General features: G+C 28.8%; 2 protein-coding genes and 1 pseudogene across 2 annotated transcripts; all 3 read left to right on the forward strand.

The window, feature by feature from the left end:
* Positions 1-7,206: 7,206 nt before the first annotated feature.
* Positions 7,207-9,197, forward strand: LOC111040893 (zinc finger MYM-type protein 1-like). The gene is made up of 2 exons (XM_022324958.1): positions 7,207-7,248; positions 8,187-9,197. The coding sequence occupies exons 1-2, from the start codon at positions 7,207-7,209 to the stop codon at positions 9,195-9,197; spliced, it is 1,053 nt and encodes a 350-aa protein (XP_022180650.1).
* Positions 9,198-13,243: 4,046 nt separating this feature from the next.
* LOC111040894 lies at positions 13,244-14,303 on the forward strand (annotated as a pseudogene).
* Positions 14,304-16,242: 1,939 nt separating this feature from the next.
* LOC111040900 lies at positions 16,243-17,118 on the forward strand. Its single transcript, XM_022324965.1, has one exon. It carries the CDS (start codon positions 16,243-16,245, stop codon positions 17,110-17,112), a length of 870 nt encoding a protein of 289 aa, XP_022180657.1. The 3' UTR covers positions 17,113-17,118.
* The last annotated feature ends 405 nt before the right edge of the window (positions 17,119-17,523 follow it).

The following is a 17,523-nucleotide window of genomic DNA, read 5'->3' on the forward strand; positions in this document are numbered from 1 at the left end:
TATATTGTTGTATTGCTTATTTACTTATACAAATCAAGTTTAATGTTAGTATTTAAATAAATTCCATATAACTTGAAAGTGTTTGTATGTAATTAATGATAGTCTAATTAATACACAAATTTAAAAAGATCTTTAATGTTCTGTCATTTTTTTACCGTTCAGAATTTTTTCACTCTGAAAACACTGAACTGTAGGTGATTGTATGTAATTGTATGCACTTCCCCTATGATACAATTAAAGCATTTTTACTATTTTTCAGACACCGAAAACGCACTTACCCCACTGCTTGGGGTAAGTGCGACACTTCAAAATTTTAAAAAAAAAAATAAAAAAAAATATAAAAACTGTTGGAAATTAAATTTTAACCTCAAATTTATAATCTTTACAATATTCTGAATAAATTGAAATCATCATTATATTCTTTGATTAAATATTACAGTGAAAATAAGTTGCCAAAGATGAACTTTACAATGCCACGTCGCAGTTACCCCAACTGACCTTAGTAAGTTGTCATATTGATATATCATTTTGAATATTTTATTTAACTATACTAATACTACCTACTATACTATAATAACTCATTTTGTTTAATTTTATAAAATTAAAGTAAGTTGTTTAATTTGTAATTTAAATTAAATTTGTTATACTGGGCAGTAATAACTAGTAACCTAGTAACAACCGTATTAGATTTTTAATGGAGCGATTGATTTTACAATGTGTGTTTTTTGTATATCTTAACCTAATTTATCAATAACAATGCTTCAATTTTGGTTTCAGTACTTTTTTCTAATAGAAAAGTAAATCTAGTTTGTACTTTGAAAAGGTCCAATTCCCCATACTTTTGAAAAAATTCACGAAAAAAATACAAAAAAATATGGGAAAATCGTGAGGTTCGGCGCAATAACCGGGTATCTCCGTAGTTTTTAGTTAATTCATTATTACGAATCAATAAGTTGTCGTATTTTTCTATACTATGTTGTGTAACATAGCTTATGATACATAGTTTTAATGTTCCACAGTTTTGAACTATTTGTGATTATATTTTCACCTTAAATTGTTGTTAAGTCAAAATATAGAAAAAAAAATTTCGTTTTGGTGCAATAACCAGATATCTCCATGTTTCGTTATTTTTACGATTTAAATTATGCCCTCAAAATAATCCAAAATGTAAATATGTATATGTATACATATTTACATTTTGGATATATGGATACATGTGTATAGATAGCTCTTCATTTGCAGAATTCAAATTCGTGTTTACAATATTTATCCCCCCATTATAAATCAATGAATTTGGTAATTTGTTTCTCTCTCTCGAACGATTTCAAAAAGAGGAGATACCCGGTTCTTGCACCGGAAATTTAGAATGTTATATTGATGAAAATTATTTAAGAAATACTGACATCTCTCTAGTACAATATAGAAACCCAGCTCCTCAAGACAAAATATATTTAGGAGGTAAATGTACAGCAGCATTGACTACCCAAAATATTCCCAAAAAAGATACGGACATTTTTATAAATAATTGTTTAAATTTTTATGTGGAATGTAGCACACAAATATATAAACGTTTCCCATTTAATAGCAACCACGTCAAGCATCTGAAATACATGTCCTTTATTGATCCTAAAAATTTAAGGAACACCATTATATATAGAGTGGAGAATTTTGAGAAACACAGAATTAGATACTTCGTTAGACATAGAAGATTTTTGGGGTAGTGTAAAACAAATTAAAAATGGAGATGGCTTATAAACGTTTCCTTTAATCAATAATTTAGTATTTTTCATTTTAACATTACCTCATAACACAGCTGAAGTTGAAAGAATTGTCAGCATAGTCAGTTTGAATAAAACTAAACTGAGGAATCGTTTGTCTACTGATACTCTAGTAGGAATTTTGCATTCTAAAAGCACATTAAAAGATAAAAGCTGTTTTAATTTTTAAATTCCCTCTGAAATGACTAAGAGCTTAAACAATTTTATGCACAAGTAAATATTGTTAATTCAACATTTGTAATTATTATTTATACATTGTATTTGTTAAGAGTATACTTGCAAAAAGTTCCTTATAAGTTATAACCACTTAAAATTGATTTATTTTGTTAGTTAATTATAAAACGGAAAAACATGATTCATATATTATTATGTTTTGATTTTGTTTATAAAAATTTCCTAATAACTATTAAAAAATTATTTATTTTGTTAATTAATTATTAAATTGAAAACTATGTTTTATGTTTATAATTTTATATTATGGTTTTGTTGATAAAAAGTTCCTTATAAACATTTAAATATTGATTTATTTTGTTACTAGACAAAGCAATTTTTTATTAATTTTTAAATAATAAGTATTCCTTACTATTATTTATGTATTATATTTGTTTAGATTTTATATGTTAATAAAAAGTTACTTATAATCATTTTAAAATATATTTTGAACTTAACTACATTGTGTCTTTCAGTTTTTGTATAATATTGACTTTACTAATGCGATTGTTGAGCTACGCCAGTGATAATATTATGTGCGCAACTCATATACTATATTATCAATATTTTTCACTTATCACTTATCATGGTTTATAGGAATTCTGGTTATCATTGTAATAGTGTTTTATCCGTAGACCTTATACTAGTAGACGGAGCATACATGGTTGGCGGGGTTGGGTAGTGCGGTCATGGCAATATGCGTTACAGTGATGCCATCACGAGTAGTACAAATATTTATTCATCCGACACATAATATTTTTTACAATATTCCACCACGGTCTAAAATTATAAGTTCTTCATTAAATAGTAATTACTATATTTTTATAGTATTAGGGATAAGCGATTATAGAAAGTGGATCAAACTTTTGACATTTTATACATCAAATGTTACAAAAAAAAAACATAATTTGGTGCTAATACCACGTTTAATACACACAATTTTATTTAAATAAAAATAAAAACACAAATTAATACATCACATTACTCCATACACATATTTTAGGTATAATTTATAATATATCTATGTAGACTTCATACTCCTTGACAAATATCTTATTTATTCTATAAAATATGTAAATACTAAAATAATCATGTAAGATAATTCCACATATTGTAGGTATTATAAAAGTGGCAAAAGAAAAAAAAATAACAAGATATACAAATAATTAACAAAATATAAATAATGTAATAAAATAAACATCCTAAAGTATCAAATTCATTCGTTTCTGAAGAGTATAAGTTTTGTCAATTTTTTTCTCAGTTTTATATCATTACTTTTAGTTTTTATTTTAGAAGCATGATGAAGTCTTAAATCCAAATATTTATTAATTATTAAAGCAATAATTTGATTTTTGTGATCATTAAATAATTGCTGACCAATGCAATGGTCATTCATAATGCTAAATATATTATTTTTATACACAATGTTCTGTATTTGATAAAATAATTTTTTCTTTTGATTCCTGGTAAAAACACATTAGGACAAGAACGAAACTCACGCTCAGCTGTTGCACAGATATAAATTGCATCACAAGAAGGCTTTATCAAAGCATTATTTCTATCTTTTAAAATTATTAATAGATTTTCTGTACTTCTTTCACTCAAAAACTGAATGCAAATATTACAATTAATTTTTTTAATTACTTGTTTTACTACAAAACCTGCAATGTACGTGCTTACATTTTCGACAAACGGAGTGAGTCTACAAATTGTCTCTAAATAATTGTGATCATGCTCCACTGACATAGTTATATTATCATTAACCTTTTCTGTTTCAATGCTAGAATCAATAATGGAATCAGGACCTAAATTAACAATTGATAACTCTGTTGGATCTAATATAGAAATGCAATTACCATATTGAGAGCCACTAACTTGATTATGAATCAAGAGCTTTTTATAAGCACTACAAAATTGTTTTGCTGATGGGTTGTTGTTATAACCTCCACGAATTCGAATTGAACTAAAAAAAGTTTCTAAGTGGTCTTGTGACAATTTGAAAGATAGCAAATACTTCAAAGCATAATTTATACTTAGGTATGAATATAATTTTAAAAGGTTTTTTAAGCATTGGACCAAACCAATAAACCCTGTTTTTCTTCCAGATTCTATAACTAATTTGCCACAGTCTAATTTCAAATTAAAAATATACCTTTCAAAATAATTAATAAATATTTTGTACTTGTCTAATGTTTCTGTATTTAAAGCAAGATTATAAGGATTTTTTGAAAAAAATGATCTGCAATTTAAAATATCAAAAGCATTATTGATTAAAGCACAGAACTCTGCAGTAGCATCTAATTCATCAAATTTTGGATCACCCAAAGCTTTACAAAACTTAAGTGCATTGGACACACTATTGCTAAAAACCTGTGAAGCTAACTTAACGTTCATTTTTTCATTATGATAAGTAATATGACGTTGGGTTAGTTTTGTAGCTGCAGTCAACCCTTCATATTTTTGCTTTAAATGTAAGTTTTTTTATAAAAACCCATTTAATTGTACTTCCATTTTCATAATAAAAACATTTTTTGTCACCTAAAGTATTTCTGACCAACTTAAGCATATGACATGGATCATAAAAAATATAAACTGGTTATTTTGAAACAGGATGTAAAAAAAAAAAGTTTTCTTCTTCTTTTAAATCAAAAGAACTACCCAGAACTCTACACATGGCAATATTAGTATAGGCACCATCAAATGTAATAGAATGTACTTTTGAATTTGTATCTGACATAAGTTCTAAACATTTAACCAACAAATTTCCACGCTCCGCACCATTTAAACCATTAATAAAAAAATACCCTATAGGCATTTTCCAATGTCCGTTAATTCCAACAGCCATAAAAACTAAAGCATTTTTAGCATGAGGTAAATCATCACTAAGGAACGGATTTTATTGTAAATACATATTTTTATTGGAATGAGATATTTTTAATCTGATAAAAAATGTGCACGATTCAGACCATTCTTATTAAAATAAGCCCAATTTTATTTTACATATTTTTACATATTTTTACATATTTGGGTAAACATACATATTTTTACATATTTGGGTAAAAATACATATTTTTACATATTTGGGTAAAAATACATATTTTTACATATTTGGGTAAAAATACATATATTCGCATATTTTGTAAATAACTGAATATTTCGTAAATATTTGGGTATTTTTGGTTTTTTTCGTCAATTCACGTCAAAGATTATTTGCCTTATCTTAATGGCATTCAGATACCCTATGGTCTATATATTAATATTATACGCTATCGACGAAAGCCTAAAATAATAATATTTGTAATTTTCAATGACGATAAACATTATCTACGTTCTCTAAATGGACTTACGTACTTTATACACTGCTATCGTATTATACACTGTGGACAAGTGTGAAGTGGGTAGTTAACATGTTTATTCAATGTTACGGTCTTCAGTCTTCAGTCTAGTTACTGTTCTGGCGGGAGTAATCATTTGCATCGTTTTTTTCTTCATATCTACATCGAAATATTGTTGTTTTTTTTATAAAATTGTTTAAAATACCTAAAGTTGTAAGTTCATTCAATAATAAGGTAGAAGCATATTTAAAATAATTTCCGAATGAAACATTTCAAAGTGATGGGAAAGTTTTATACTGTAAATGTTGTGAAAAATCGGGGTTATTAACTATCATTACGTCAGTTGATGTGTAACGTTCATTCAGTCAATACAAACATTTTACGACCAAATCGCCGCCATTTTACGTTTTTAAATCTTAGAGAATATGTAGTTTCGCATTGTTTTAATAATTATTAATTAGATAAGAGATACAATTGTTATACTTACTTTTGGTACTTATTTTTTCTGTTAAGCGGTTATTGCATATTTTGAATTTATTTTTACATATTTCAATAAAAATAATTACATATTTATGTACATATTTTGATTTTTTTATTACAATAAAATCCGTTCCCTAATCATCACATTCAATTGAAATACCTGTGCCTAAGTCAACAAAACCATACATGTTTTTACCATCCCATTCAATGTTTTCTCTAATTGTCATTTCATCTACAACTAAGTTGAATAATACGGTACTATGTTCTGCTTTAGATTTAATTGTCATAAATGCCTCTTTAGAAAACCAAGGTTGTCCATTAATTACCTGGTACCATTTTGAAATGGTTTTGGGATGCGGTAAGACATTTTTAAATTGTTTTCTAACAAAATTGTATGCCTTATTGGAGTAAAATTGTAATGTAATAGAAAATTTTCTCAACTCATCTGAAAAAGGAACCTTTTGACCACATAGTTTTCTGTTAACTATATCACGTAACGTTTCTGATCCAGATAACTAATAACAAAAACATATTAACAATATAAAGTCAAATATGTTAATATAATTTGTATTTGAAATATACCTATTATGCATAGGCGTAATTCGGGGGTGGCAAGGGGTGGCAGTTGCCACCCTAGAATTCTCAAACCCAGTATTTTGTCACCCCAGAATTTTGAAGTAAAAGTCTCAATAAATTACAAATACCTAATTGAAAAATACCCTGTAAATGAAATATAGTATAATTCTCATCGATAATAAAAATAATAATAAAATATTTTAAAGAAATATATTTTTAGAATAATTGTAGGTATCTACCATGACAAAATATACATGTTCATATATACAAAATGTATACAAAAATTATAGTCATTATTAGCATCGCGACAACGATACCACACGTCGCGCTACGGTACTATAGTTTCCTGGGAAGTTATCGGTTATTTTTAGTTTCTACTTCGAATGATATAACTGATATTTTTACAATATATTTGGTCAACGTTTATTGCTGGTACAGTTTGATGTCAGACGTCAGTATTGATGTGTAAAGATTGAACTGAGACAGTGAGACATGGTAAGTTAATTTTAGTTATTTCATAATATGTTTAACTAGTGATGTGAAAATACAGTATTTAATTTACTTTATATAATACAGTGTGTATCAAACTATGACATAATTAATTTTTGTATTATACACTGAACAATAATCAAATTCTTATATTTTATTATATACACAAATTTTGAAATTGCACGATGACAATATATCGTAAAAATTATGCGCGTTTGTAAGTCGCTTATTGTCAGTAAGTAAAAATAAACAAATAGTAATCACGGGACACGGGTTATTCATAATACGTAAACCGTAAACGTAATCGATGTACTTTTATTTTTTTATAATCGTACATTATGTTTGATGTTATGACAGGTTTCCCTAAATTTTGTTTACTTGTAAATCATTATTATTTTTTATCAACGTGTTCTTTATTTTGCAATAATTCACAAATATCACACTTATACGGTCTATCTATATACAGTGTTATGGTGATACGATAACGATCGACAATAGTCAATCGTTTTCTTTGATATGCAGATAATATTATTTTTTTAGATTGCAGCGGTGACGGTGAGTTTACATTTTTTCCTGCGTCCGCCCTTCACATATCTGAATGCAATTTTTTAATAATTTAGTTACATTTAAACTGTGGTTTAGAGCTTTACATGTATTGTGTAATGTGAAATGTTTATTATTTTTTCCTTAATGAGGTAATATTATACATTGAAAATTTAATATGTTTGTAACTTAGTACTAACATTGTCCTCGCAACAAAACAAAACCGGTGAGTTGACTTAAATTATATTCAAATATAGATATTTTATGTAATTTACTTTATTTTTAATGATAATCTTTTTATTTTTAATTAGATAATTTTCAAATAAATGTTGTATTACATAATATTCCCTACAAATTGTTCACGCGCCGCCACTGAATATATTTATAAACCGTAAAAAAAAAATTCATATATTCCATTACGCTTTTAAATATTCCATAAATAATTTCAAATTAAAATAAAATATAAACATTTTAAAGTGGCTCTAATTATCGTAAATCGACATTAATTCGCTATAATATAATTAGTATTAATGTTTATTATATATGAAAAAGAGTGCAAACACTTTAGCTTAATGGGTTAGGCTTGAACTCGGTACAGTCGCATTCTTTGCTTTTAATTAAACCACCGCACTACAAGTACCGCGCTCAAAATTCTATACTTGACTCAAAATTAATCAAATGTTTTTGAATTTTTAAATGTTTTCAAAACCATATTAATTGTAAAGGCATATAAAAATTTGTATTATGTCATCTTTTCTTACGGGTTTTTTCCCAGGCTCAGCAAAACAAAAAAGGGCAGAGTTCGTTGCTGTCCTACTTTAGCACAGACACACCAAGCAAAAAGAAACGGTTTGAAGATAAAGCGCCAGAAGGTGTTGTTTTGGAACATGAACTAGAACCAAATGTAGAAGATGTATCAGGCTCGTCATACGCTCAGTCAACCGCAACTACTAAGCACATTGCTCCTATAGATGAAATTCAGAGGCCCAGCTGTTCCTCTAGTTCAACTAGTCAGTTGGAAATTGGTCTAATTAATAAACGTGATCCTGCTCATGGTCCAAGTATGGCTAAAGTGTGTTTTGGGGAAGGCTCATTTCAACCACGGGATTTTAATTTCCCTAAAACAGATGGTAGGAAATTTAGACCGGAGTGGTATACAATTTTTTCTTGGCTGGAATATAGTCTTCTAACCGATAAAGCCTTCTGTTTTGTATGTCGTTCGTTCTACAACTCAGAAGGTAGAAATAATGCAGAAGATGTATTTACACTCATTGGATTTTCCAAATGGAAGAAAGCTGTAAAAGTATTTGAGAAACATGAGAAGAGTAACTCACACCAAAGTAATAACATAAAACTCAATTGTCTAAAAGAAGCGAACAAAAGTGGCACTGTTATTGAAAAAGTGAATCAAAAGTATTCAGAAGAAGTACAAGAAAATAGATTGTACTTAGAAGCTTTGTGTGAATCGTTGATATTTTGTGGCAGACAATCTATTGCTCTAAGAGGTCATGATGAATCTACAGATTCAAAGAACAGAGGAAACTTTTTGGAGTTAATGAAGCTTCGTTCCAAAGATAACAGTTTAATAAAAAAATTCTTCATGGAGCATCGTAAAAATTTTCAGTATACTTCAGCAACTTTTCAGAATGAGCTACTGTCCATTATTGGGGAACAAATTAAGTGTCACATAGCTAAAGAAGTTAAAGAGGCTGAGGTTTTTGCAATTATAGCTGATGAAACTCAAGATATAGCAAAGCACGAACAAGATTGTCTTGAGATATGTTAATGAAAAGTTAGAAGTTCATGAGTCATTTGTGGGGTTTTATCGTGCTAAAAGAACTGATGGCAAAACACTGGCAAATGAACTTAAAAATGTTTTGATTTCAATGGATTTGAACATTAAAAATCTGCGTGCTCAGTGCTATGATGGGGCATCGAACATGAGGGGCCCATACAAAGGAGTGGCAGCTATAATTATGCAAGAAGCCCCAATGGCAATGTACATTCACTGCAATGCACATATATTGAACTTGTGCATTGTTACCTGTTGCACGCGCGTGCCTTCAATTAGAAATACGTTCTTTGTACTTCAAAGTATTTACAACTTCATTGAGAAATCAACTAAACGACATGCTATTTTTGAAAACATTAAAAGAAGTTTCCAAGGCTTTAGTGGTGGAACATCAACATTGAAATCTTTGAGTGATACCAGATGGGCTTGCCGTGTCGAAGCAGTGCGTTCTTTATTAGATAATTTTGATACCACTCTTGCAACTCTACGAGAAATTTCTGATACAGACCCTGATAGTGGTGGACAAGCCAATGCTTTGTTGAAAAATCTGGAGGAATTCAACTTCGTATTTGACCTGCTATTACTGAGGAGAGTTCTAGCCCAATGTGACATACTATCAAAAACTCTTCAGTCAAGCAGTGTTACCTACGAAATTGTGAAATCTGTAAGAAACGGCACACTTGAAGTATTGAAATCCTTCAGAACAGACGAGTTTTTCTCAAAGTTGTTCAATCACTCTACAGAAATCGCTGACAAGTGCGGATTTAGAGCTGCTCAGTTACCAAGACAGGGAAAAATCCCCTCGAAAATTGGGGGAGGGAGTAAAGCCCCATTTGAATCTGTAGAGCAGTACTACAAAGTTTCAATTGTCTGGCCAGTTATTGATATCCTAAGCGAGGAGATAGAGGCCAGACTTCAAGAAAACAACCTGGATGTACTTAACAATCTAAGCAAAGTTCTAGGTGGAACTGATGAAGATACAGCCAGTGTTAAGTATGTGTGTAAATATTACAATTTAGACAATGAACATCTTTTGTCTGAATTGAGATGTTTCTATAAAATGGAAGAATCAAGAAACACAACTATTCAAGAAGGAGCTGACGTTTTTGTACAAAAATCTTTAAAAAGTGTGTTCCCTATGCTTTTTAAACTTTTTCGTCTGTTTTTTACGATTCCAATGAACTCGGCATCTTGTGAGAGGTCTTTTTCGTGCTTGCGACGGTTAAAAACATACACCAGAAACAAGATTGGCCAGGAGAGGTTGTCCTCGTTAGCACTTTTGGCTATTGAAAGAAGTATTGAAGTAAACATTTCCAAAGTGATGGACGACTTTAATTTAAGCCAGAAGAGAAGACTTAATTTTGTGTAAAAATAATTAAAGTATGCTATAAATTAAAAATTTTTTTTTTTATCATGTTTACTTGATTTATCCTTTTTTTATAAACAAATGGGCCAGGCACACATAAATTAAAATTAGGTACATTTTTATGTTGTGTGTGACCGATAATTATTTTACATGTGGTTGAATTAATAATTCAAGTCATTATAAATTATTTTTTTTAGGATAAATTGTTAGCAATTACATTTTTACAGAAATAGTCTGAATGAGTTTCAAAAAATAAGAAATTTAGAGCCAGTTTTTGAAAAAAAAAATCGGGAAGGGGCCGGGAATATCCCTCGGACCCCCTTTCACCAGGGGTATTCCTTACCACCCGATACGTCTTGCCACCTTAGTTTAAAATGTGAAATGACGCCCCTGCTATTATGTTATCATAAGTTCTTAAGAAATCTTTATTAGAGGTATCCAAATAAAACAATTGATCATTATTAATGTTAGTAATTTTTATTATTTGTCAATTAACAACATAAAATATCATATTAACTCCATCAACCTAATACTAGTAAAAGGTCTATGATTAGATCTAACTAATTACACAAACACAAAAAAACAATTTACTACATAAATAAAAAATATAATAAAATAAAAATATAATATAATATAAAATAATACAAAATACGAATTATATAGTCTGATAGTCAATGGCCAATCTGCTGAATAAAACATGAAAGTGGCAGAATACATATTTTTAATATATAATATTTATATTTATTATTATCAACTGTAATAAATATAATTGTATTAAGAGTAATTTTTTAAAAGTTAGACTAGATACAAGAAGCTAAAAGTTAGAAAAAAAAAAAATTATAATACCTACTTCAATAGCTAGAAAACATGCCTATTGCCTGTATAAAAAATGTAAAATAGTCGAAATGTTAAACAATCACAAATTACACACAACACAAAAAAAAAAAAATTTTAAATATTGTTAGAAACTGACCTGAAGTTGATCAGCTGCATTTTCAGACAGTAATTGCTTATTTTTTAAAGCCGTAATTAAATCTTCATATGACTTCACTTTATTTTTAAGGCGGTTTAATTGTTTTCTCAATATATGAGTTTTCATCTGATTTTTATAAAATTTTTGTTTGACCATTTTTAAATGCCTTCCTGCTTTATTAGGTGTGGAAAAATGATTAACATCTAAATCCCCAATATTGTGAGCATTTAAAATTCTACGTTTTTTAGCTACGCTTGGAGGTGAAGAAAACAATTTCTTCCGTGTAGGTGTTCTACAAACAAACAATTAATAATAGTGAGGCGTGGACTGGTAAAAAAGGGCATGGGATGCTACATATTTTAAAGGGAAATTAATTTAGGTTATTTATAAAAACGTAAATAGGTACCAAATTACAACAAACATTCAAACAAAGTTGTACAAGATTACTAACTTCTACAGTTGTATGGTAAAAAAATTAAAATATTAGTGCAAGGGATGCTGTAGCATTATCCCAGCCAGTCCGCGCATGGTAATAGTATCATATCACTTCCTACATTACATTTATCATACTTGGGGGTAGATTACTGATTAAATATTCACATACTTTAATACTAACCTTTGTTGTGAGATAGCAGCTGAACTATCAGATTCCAATGCAGTTTGAGAACTTACCATACTTAAATCATGAACTGTATTTTTATCAAGTTGACTAAAAAAATCAGCAATACTGAACAATAATAATTATATATTATAAAATATTAAATACATACCTAGTTACAGCATAAGATGATAATCTTACACTTGGTACTGCATTTTTTTTTAACAAGCCATTTGGTTGCACTTGTTCAGGTAAAAAATGGTTGGAGCAAACTCTGTAAGATGGAAGGCACAGTTTTACCTGACATTCTATCATCCATGATTTTTTAAGGCTTTGATCTTTAGGAAATCTAAAAAGATCATTGTTGGCATAATAGTACATGACAAAATACTAGTATTAAAACATCGACTTACGAGTGAAATGAAAAAGCAGAATTTACACTTTCTGGTATTTTACAGATAATGCATTTCCGGCCCATGTTCCTTGTTAACAAGACTCGTTATTAAAATTAAAAATTCAAATTCTAAACGAATAATATAATTATTTATATAAACGAATATTCGATTTGAATAATGGAATCATTCCAACATAATATAATTATTTTCTTACACTATACTACTTATTTATAAATATTATATTTATATGTATACGATATATCGTACAATATTATGGATATGAAATTTATCGGGCGTCGCTAGTGCGCATGTGCGCTGTGCATCTGTACTTCGTGAGACGCTGCCTGTCGTGACCGCTGTGAACTACCCAATGCTCCGTCTACTAGTATAAGGTCTATGGTTTTATCCACCTTAATAGTTTTATTGTGGTGTAATCACCGAAGGGCGTCGTTCATAACCGCACACTTTCAAAAACAGGTCGACGCTTTCTTATCTTAATAAGTATATGTCCGCCAAATTAAACCGTTCAATACCGCACACATTGATATATATCAATAACGTATACATTTATCTTAAATAATATTATCGTTTAGTACCGCACACCAGTTAATCATATTTAATCAAGATCACAAAATAATAAAAATTATAAGGAAAGAATTATGTACGTATTCAGTGAGTGCAGATAATATTGATGCTATAAGACAGTCTATGTATCGTGAAAGACGAAAACTTCTACCCCCTGTGCCTGTGTCACTCTCAGATGCTCTTAGTAAGGTAAAGGAATCAAACATCACACTAAATAATGGTGAACAATTTGTGTTTGTGAATGAGTCCACTGAAATAATAATAGTGGCATGTAAAACAAATCTTCAATTTTTATGAAATGAAATAAAATTTATATTAGCAGACGGAACTTTTACTTATTGCCCGAAACATTTTTATCAACAATATACCATCCACGGCGCTTGTAAAAATTATTACGTACCACTTGTTTTTTGTTTTTTGTCGTCAAAAACAAAAGATATTTATAAACAAATGTGGGAAACAATAAAAGACGTATGTTTAAATAATGCCAATAGTGTATTCTAGCCTTCACTCTTACTATTAGATTTTGAACTTGGTGCTCACATTGCTGCTAAAGAAGTATTTCCTTTAATTATTATTAAAGCCTGTCGTTTCCACCTTGGTCAAGCATGGTACAGAAAAATCAGTTCCATTCCAATATTAAAAAAAAACTACGACGATAAAAATTCACAATCTGGACTATGGTTAAAACTTTTTTTGGTTTGCCTTATTTGCCATCACATATGATTTCTGACTTTCTGAGGCGTTTATTGAGATAATGGCTACTTGTCCAGAAGAAAAACAATATTATGATTTTGCTGAATACATATTGGATAATTATATTGAGACTAATAATTTTTCACCAATGTTGTGGGCAGAAGAGACCAATAAAAGTACAAGAACGACGAACGGTGCAGAAAGTTACCATAGTCAACTTAGGCATGAATTCTATGTTCCACATCCTACTATAGTTCATTCAGTAAGAATATGAATTTAAAATAATAATTATATTTTGAGTTATTATTAAATTAAATGTTTTTTTTCTTCCAGATAGATGTGTCAAAACAACAACAAATAATTACTGAACCCAAATTTCTCCTCATACGAAACGGCAACGTGAACCGTACACGCAAAGTATGCAGGGAGAAAGAAAAATCTATTTTAAAATTATATGATCGTTTCATTAACAACGAAATTAGCTTGATTGATTATTTAAAAACATTAGGATGTAAGTTTATTTCAATTTAATTATATATTGAATTATTTTATATTATGATTTTTAATTAATACTAAATTATTTTTTAATAACAACGAAATTAACACTAAATTATTTTTTTAATTAATAACAATAAAATATGTTTAATTTTTAACTGCCAATCAAATGTGTGCGGTTTTGAACTATCGACCTTCCAAATTTCCCTTTTTAACAATAGAATAAATGTGTGCGGTATTCAACGATGTAAAATGTGCGGTTATGAACGGTAAGTGTGCGGTTTTGATGACCGCCGTCACCGAATAATGTATTATGCCCATCATATTAATATGCACTGATATAATATAAATTGTACAATATTCTTCTACAGGAGATAATACGTATACGAATTTACTGATTACAAAACGAATATTTTCTTACACGAATATTGTTAGAATAAATGATCATAGATTTCATGGTTAGCGAAGACCGAGCAAAGCGAGGTCTAAATAATTTTAAAAAAATCTGGGTAAAAAACAAATGAAATCGAAACTTTTAAAAAATAAAATCGAAACATTTATAAATTTGACATGGCAACACTGCAGTCAGTCGAGTCTGGTCAAAAGAGTGAGCAACACCCGCGTTACTAAGCACAACCTCTCGTAATAATAGCGTTTTATCATATATATCAATTCTTTAGTATTTTATTTGATGCCAACACCTACGGTTTTACCTCATTCGACGGTGGACTACACTTCAATACTTATTTAAAATATTTTCCATTTCTTATTTATATTAGTAAAATATATTTTTTTTTCTTAATAAATGGATAGTCATAGTAAAATTTTTTATTGAAGATGAAAATAAAAAACAATCTTTATTTAAATTACCTTCATGCTGTTTAATTGTAGGATCATCGGGGTGCGGCAAAACAACCTTGTTGTATAATCTGATTATAAATTATTGGATTCCTTATTTAAATCTAGATATTTTTACAAACAATATTGATCAACCAGCTTATAAATAAATAAAAAAAATATTTGATGATATACCTTCCATAAACACATATTTTTCTAACGATGAAATAATATCAGTAGATGATTGTGAACCAAATAGTGCAGTGAATTTTTTATGATTTTCTAAAAGTAAAACAAGACATGATAATTGAATATTTTATAAGATCAAGATCAAAGAATATTAGTGTTATTTATTTAACACAAAGTTATACTTCAGTAGATATAAACACTATAAAAAATAATTTGAATGCTTTAATTGTTTTTAATCAGTCAAATTATTATTTTTAAAAAATATGGTCTGATTTGATCAACAAAAGTGTAGCTTTAGAAAAATTTAAAGAAATTTGTAGAATTTATTGTAAAAAATATGATAACAAAAATAAAACAAAAACATGGTTTCATAACAACAAAAGACTTGATAAAAAATGTAATCTATGGCAATAGGTGTCCCGTCAAATTATCGCGACAATATTGTCGCGGTAATAATATCGTGGAAATAACGTCGCGGTTCATTTCATAGCAAACCAATAATCTCGCGCGTCATTATTATCGCAGAATTTATTATTTAGAAGATAACAATAATTTGTTGATTTCGTATACGAACGCCCTCACACGACAGTATTCGTTTGGTAATATAACACAGCACACAGCCAGCACCATGGAGTATATTACCAACCAAAAAGGTGGACAAATACTAAAATATAAATCTTTTTTGTACCAAAAAGAACGTGAAAGTGAAACAACAGGTAAAATCATTTGGAGGTGTTTGGAATATACCACAAAAAAATACCGTGGACGTTTACATTCATTAGGTGAAGTTGTTGTTCATACAACCGATCATAATAATCACGTTCCCGACATGGGCAAAATTGAAGCAAAAAAGGCCATCCAAAAATTAAAAGAAACTGCAAAAAACTCAAACAAATTTAAAGTTAATGCAAATATGTGAACATTGGTTAGCGGATGGCACTTTTTCATGTTCACCTCATATTTTTCATCAACTTTACAGGATACACGGAGTTAGTTATTCAAATGTCGTACCAACTGCATATATATTACTACCAAATAAGAAAGAAGAAACTTATAAACGTATGTTCCTTGCATTAAAAACCTTGAATCCACAACTCAGTCCAAAATCTATTATGTTCGATTTCGAAAAAGGTGCAATGAATGCTGCAAAATGTGTATTTCCTTCAGTCGATATAAAGGGCTGTTTTTTTCATTTATGTCAAAGTATTTGGCGACATATTCAGTCCAGCGGATTACAATCCAAATATTCAAACGATTCCGATTTTGCTCTTAATTTGAGAAAACTAGCTGCACTTGCTTATATTCCAGAAAATGATGTAGTGTCCGCCTTTGAAACTTTAGTCGAATCTCAATTTTACCAACAAGAAATGTTATCAAATTTAATTGATTATTTTGAAGATACATGGATCGGTAGACTTAATCGTAGAACTAGAAGAGCCCCTTTGTTTTCAATTAAAATTTGGAATTGTTATTCAATGTTAGACGATAATATTCCACGAACAAATAATTCGGTCGAAGGTTGGCATAATTCTTTTAATTCTATGCTAAGTGCGCACCATCCATCAATTTGGACATTCATAACTGCATTAAAAAAAGAAGAAAGTGTAAATCGTTTTAAAATTGAACAATATACTGCAGGCTTTGAACCACCAAAGAAAAAAATATATAAAGATTCCACAATAAAACTAAAAAAAATATGTGATGACTATAAAAATAGATCAGTGGACGATTACTTACGTGGTATATCACACCATTTCCAATACCAACAAATATAAATTAAATTTAAATTATATACATGACTTAACTTATAAATTATTAATTCTATATGACTGTACTTGTTATTTTGTATTAAAATATTTTTTTACTTAAATTGTCATGAAAATAAAACGCTATGAATTATAAAATTATTAACTATATATGACTGTACTTGTTATTTTGTATTATAATATTTTTTTTACTTAAATTGTCATGAAAACAAAACCCTATGAATTATAAAATTATCAACTATATATGACTGTACTTGTTATTTTGTATTATTATATTTTTTTTACTTAAATTGTCATGAAAACAAAACGCTATGAATTATAAAATTATTAACTATATATGACTGTACTTATTATTTTGTATTATAATATATATTGCGATATTTTTGTATCAACGACATATTTACTTTGCTATTTTTTTAC

Source organism: Myzus persicae, unplaced genomic scaffold (assembly GCF_001856785.1).
Source record: "Myzus persicae strain clone G006 unplaced genomic scaffold, MPER_G0061.0, whole genome shotgun sequence".
Taxonomy (NCBI): Eukaryota; Metazoa; Arthropoda; class Insecta; order Hemiptera; family Aphididae; genus Myzus; species Myzus persicae.

Bases quoted from the DNA above. Each gene is read 5' to 3' on its own strand.
- LOC111040893 (XM_022324958.1), top strand. From the start codon at position 7,207: ATGTTTGATGTTATGACAGGTTTCCCTAAATTTTGTTTACTT. The intron at 7,249-8,186 runs GTAAATCATTAT...GTTTTTTCCCAG, and splicing joins TCCCTAAATTTTGTTTACTT to GCTCAGCAAAACAAAAAAGG.
- LOC111040900 (XM_022324965.1), top strand. From the start codon at position 16,243: ATGCAAATATGTGAACATTGGTTAGCGGATGGCACTTTTTCATGTTCA.